Source organism: Polypterus senegalus, chromosome 12, assembly GCF_016835505.1.
Source record: "Polypterus senegalus isolate Bchr_013 chromosome 12, ASM1683550v1, whole genome shotgun sequence".
NCBI classification, from domain to species: Eukaryota; Metazoa; Chordata; class Cladistia; order Polypteriformes; family Polypteridae; genus Polypterus; species Polypterus senegalus.
Genome location: NC_053165.1, coordinates 162,766,745 through 162,771,697, shown reverse-complemented (window position 1 = coordinate 162,771,697; position 4,953 = coordinate 162,766,745). Strand labels below are relative to the sequence as shown.

Sequence of the window (4,953 nt, the reverse complement as noted above, 5' to 3'; positions counted from 1 at the left end):
GCCCCCACAATACAATGCCGAACCATAAAAGTGACCTTCTTCACCTGGCACTGATTTGGTATCCTCCTCCTCATCGCCACAGTCTGTGTCCTGCTCTGACAGTGCAGTTTATCTCAGAGGCCTTGATGCATTTTAAAATTGTAAATGACACTAAAAGTCAAGAAACAAGCGGCGTCCAAAACAATTCAGAATTCAGAACTTTAAGTCAAACTTCCTGTTGACGTTTAAAGTACAAAATGAACAAATGTGAAGAACGACTCCAGAGAACATCCTGTCCAAGTATGCAGAAGTCCACCGTTAGAGAGCCGCATGGCCTTCTGACAGCCAGCCGGTGGAGACCCCAGTAGATGTAAGCACACGTGTCACCCATCTGAGTCTTAAGTGTGTCCACTCGGCCACCCGTCCATTTAAAAATCCACACGTCTCTCGTCACTTCCTCAACAAGAGCCGTCACGGTGCAGAAGTGCAGCCCAGAGTGTGTCACACACGGCGCCTGCGTCAGTCCTAGTTTATGTACAGCATCACGTTGTCTCTTTGTAGGGTGGCATGAAGTAAAGCAGCTGCTTGGGTGAAGCTCCAGAGATCCACTAAGGCAGGATTTCTAAATACACCGGACACTCGGTGGGGAGAATGCGTATCTCAGCCAGCTGTCGCAGATGTCGGTTCTTCCGGAAAGCTTGTCTCTGTGGTGTTAAACATGACAGGAGGGAAGACATTAAAAAAGAGGAAGAGGGTGCTGATTAGATTTTAAAAATATGGAATAACAACTGAATTCACACACAAACACACACAATGACACACACAATGACATACACACACACATGAACACACACACACATGAACACAAAGAATCTGCATTCAGATCAACAGCAGCTTAGCAACAGAAGCCAGAGAGGGAGCTTTCTATTTACAGTATCTGTCTATGCCTCTCATGTCTATCTGTACTGTATATCTGTCTGTGTGTCTCTGCTATATCTACATACTGTATTCATCTATTATATACTGTAGTACTTCTCCTAAATCTATTTATCAATTATCCCTTTTCTATATTTATACAATACAATACAATTTATTTTTGTATGGCCCAAAATCACACAAGGAGTATCCATCCATCCATTATCCAACCCACTATATCCTAACTACAGGGTCACGGGGGTCTACTGTAGCCAATCCCAGCCAACACAGGGCACAAGGCAGGAAACAAACCCAGGGCAGGGAGCCAGCCCACCGCAGTTCTATATTTATATATAATATAATGCCTTACATATCTATTTTAAGTGCATTTCCTAGATCTACTTATTTTATAGTCCCTTTCCTAAAGCTACTCATGCATTACAAAGTGCCTTACTTATATCTATATATAATATAGTGCCTTTAAAATCTATCTATCTATCTATCTATCTATCTATCTATCTATCTATCTATCTATCTATCTATCTATCTAATGTGCCTTTCTTATATTCATATGTTTATGTATTACACATCTATCTAGCTGTTATTATCTCTCAAATCTTTGTACTGTATTTTATAGTGCCTTCACAGCTACCTATCTATTTACGTATGTTTAATTTACCTGTAGTGCCTTTTCTATTTTTCTATCCATAATATAAGTATGTCATACCTATTTATAATATAGTGCCTTTCATGTCTATCCATCTATTTTATAGTGCTTTTCACATCTCTCTACTATATAACGCCTATATATCAAAGTATTTATATACCAATCTATCTATCTACTGTATCTTCAATGTAGTCTTTTTTTCTATTTATCTGTATATAATATAGTGTCATTTTCCATCTATCTATAATACAGTATACTGTTTTTCATATCTATCTGTAAAACAGTGCCTTTCCTATCTATCTCTCTATTCTATAGTGTCTTTACTATGCAGTATCTATCTACTTATAACATATGCCTTTCACACCTCTCTGCTATATAGCGCCTTTCACATATCTGTCAATCCTGTAGTGCCTTTCATTTCCCTTTATCTCTCCTTCTGTCTGTGTAAACGAATCCCCTGAGCCTTTATTTTTAAAGGATTCTGACATTTAGAATTTACTGATGTCTGCCCAAATTGTGCCACCGATGCCCAATGACATCATATTACCCCCTCCCTACCCCCTTTACAGATTGTCACAGAAAGCCTTTTCAATTGGCTACTTGTCACTTGCAGGCCTGACACCCCATACCCCCTTGGCTAACCTTTGCTTTGTCCGACACTCTGCTCTCTTTACTGTTTCAAAAACGAGGCTCACCTGCTGTGTGGTGCGGACAAAACACGGTGTGCAGTTCTCGTAGAGCGTGTCAAAGCGGCCGTTGGTGTACACGGGGTTGGCTTCCACACAGTTCATGTACAGAGGGTCCCTGTCCTGGTAGAGGTTGTTGTCATACAAGGGGTATGGTATGGGATTGTGGACAACGTAACTGAAACACAAAACAGAAGGGGGTGTTAAAGCACAAAGGATCATAAGATGCCACACCAAAGTGACAGAGTAGACTGGTGAGGTGTCACCGAGAGCACTCAATGTGGTACCCACGTACTGTATGTCCAAGTTAGGAAGAGGTGGTCTACACCTAAACTAAATATTTGGTCCCCAGAGCTTCTGTGTTATCCTTGAAAGTCCAAAGGAGTTTCTGAATTGTAGTGTATGGGGTCAGTAATGGCAGGAGCCCCACTGAAGGGAAATGAAGCTTCATGCCAGGCATGACCAGCTCTTATTCAACCACACAATGCATTTCCCTGCAATTTCTTAATTATAAGTCAGCTTGTCCATTTAATTAGATGTTTCTGTCATCATCCTGTTCTTTAAAATTTACTTTTATGTTAAAATCAACAGAACGTTTCTTGGACCCACACACATGAGAACCTTTTCTTTGTTATTTGCCCAGTGGTACTGAGCTGACTGCCTTTTTATTTACAGTTGGTTACTGGTTATGAATAAGAAAACAAAGAAATGACGCCAAACTGCCCGGAGCTGGGTCCTGCCTTGCTCCTGATGCTGCCCGGATGGGCTCAGCACCCCACACCCCCAAGTCATAACCTGGATTAAGTGTAGTTTGAGAATGTTGTGTTAAATTCTTTTCATATCCACATTACTCAGTTTGTGGTTGCCAGAGGCTGGAGGCTATCCAATCGTCAAAAAAAGCAAAATAAAAGCAAACAAAGGGCCAGGGGCTGTCTTCAGAGTAATAAAGGGAAAGGCTCGGTGGGGCCAGCGTTAAGACCCCGTTCATACTTAAGGGGCTGTAGGAGCAGATAAGACAGTAGGAAGTTAGTTAGCAGCAGATATTCACTAAGCAAGTTTTATGTATTTATTTATTTATTTTAGATTGAACAGTTCTTAGCAATCAGGAAGTAGAGCAGTTAAGTGGGCGACAGTGTGACGGTTCATTAATACAGGGAAATACAAATGGTGTGAGGAATAAGAGGAGTGCAAAGTTAAGAGAACAGACAAAATAAAGTAACCTCATAGAAGGACACTTGAGAGGAGCTTTAGGGGCCAGAAGGTGTAAAATAGCTGTAGCAGTTCTATAATCTAATTTCCTTTTGCCATTTAAGTCATCCATCCATTATCCAACCTGCTATATCCTAACATAGGGTTATGGGGGTCTGCTGGAGCCAATCCCAGCCAACACAGGGTGCAAGGCAGGAAACAAACCCCGGGCAGGGCGCCAGCCCACCACAGGGCACACACACACACACCAAGCACACAATTTAGGACCGCCAATGCACCTAACCTGCATGTCTTTGGACTGTGGGAGGAAACCCACGCAGACACAAAGAGAACATGCAAACTCCATGCAGGGAGGACCCGGGAAGCGAACCCAGACGGGTCTCCTAACTGCGAGGCAGCAGCGCTACCACTGCGCAACCATGCTGCCCCATTTAAGTCATATACTTTTAATTAAAAAACACGGCTTTAGTAACCCTAAATCAAATATTAACAATGAGGCTAGTGCAACACAAGTCCTGTTGGACTTATTAGATGACAGCTTGGAGGTGCCAGTAGTCTTCTATGAGGGCTATGTCTGTAGGAGATGCCAGCTGATCCAGTACCTCAAGCGCAGGGGTTACTGTACTGGACAAGGAGTTAGTGGGCCTGGCACTGGTATCCTTTAGAGAGAGATAATGTGCACCCCTAAGTTGGCATGGGAGGAGATTTCAGGCCAGACAGGTAGAGGTCAAAGTGTAAGATAAAAGGTCCAGACTGTCTGGTGGCATCAACCCCAGAGTTAGAACTGTCAAACCATTTTCAGGTCCTTGTGGAACTGGATGGTGTCTCTGATGATTCTGAGGTGGTAGGCAGGCATGAGGAACCCCAACTGACCACGTCAAAACCAGTTCCCAGAAAGAGTGAGGTAGTGAGAGTTGGGTAATCGATCATTAGGGGATTGAAGTGCAGGTTTGCTTCACTGACAGAGAGTTTCCCACGGTGCGTTGCCTTCCGGGTGCACAGGTGGAAGAGTAGTCTGTCAAATTCACACTGTTAGGTGCCAGGCTGAGAAGTAGAACTGACAAGGTGGTCTTCTCTGAAGTTCTGCCTGTGCCACGCGCCAGTCCAGGTAAGACTGAGGAGATTAGAAGGCTTCACACGTGGCTCAAATCTTGGTGCAGGGTAGAAGGGTATAGGTTTAGAGGGCATTGGGACTCCTTTTGGAACAGATGGGACCTGTTCTGTCACGACGGGTCACATCTGAACCAAAGGGGCACCAATGTACTGGGGAGACGTATGAATAGGCTAATTGAGGATTGTTCAAATTAATGAATGTGGGCAGGCCAGGTTTAGATCTATACATGGAGGAACAAACAACGGTGTAGACCTAAAAAGGTGCCGCAATGTAAATTCTAACCCAACATTTAAATGTAGAAGGAGTAACACATTAAAATAGCTTTACTTAATGGTAGAAGTATCAAAAATAAGGCAAGTGAGTTGAAGTTGTATGTAGCAGAG

At 43.0% G+C, this 4,953-nt stretch overlaps 1 protein-coding gene across 1 annotated transcript in view; it reads right to left on the bottom strand.

Moving 5' to 3' along the window:
* Positions 1-7: 7 nt before the first annotated feature.
* LOC120540099 (B-cell receptor CD22) overlaps positions 8-4,953 on the bottom strand; it is a 30,647-nt gene continuing 25,701 nt past the window's right edge. Inside the window, exons 7-8 of the mRNA XM_039770587.1 lie at positions 2,257-2,425; positions 8-683 (exon numbers count right to left, since the gene is read on the bottom strand). Of these exons, the coding sequence (XP_039626521.1) occupies positions 588-683; positions 2,257-2,425 (265 nt within the window). The 3' untranslated portion in view covers positions 8-587. The remainder of the gene's footprint in view (positions 684-2,256; positions 2,426-4,953) is intronic.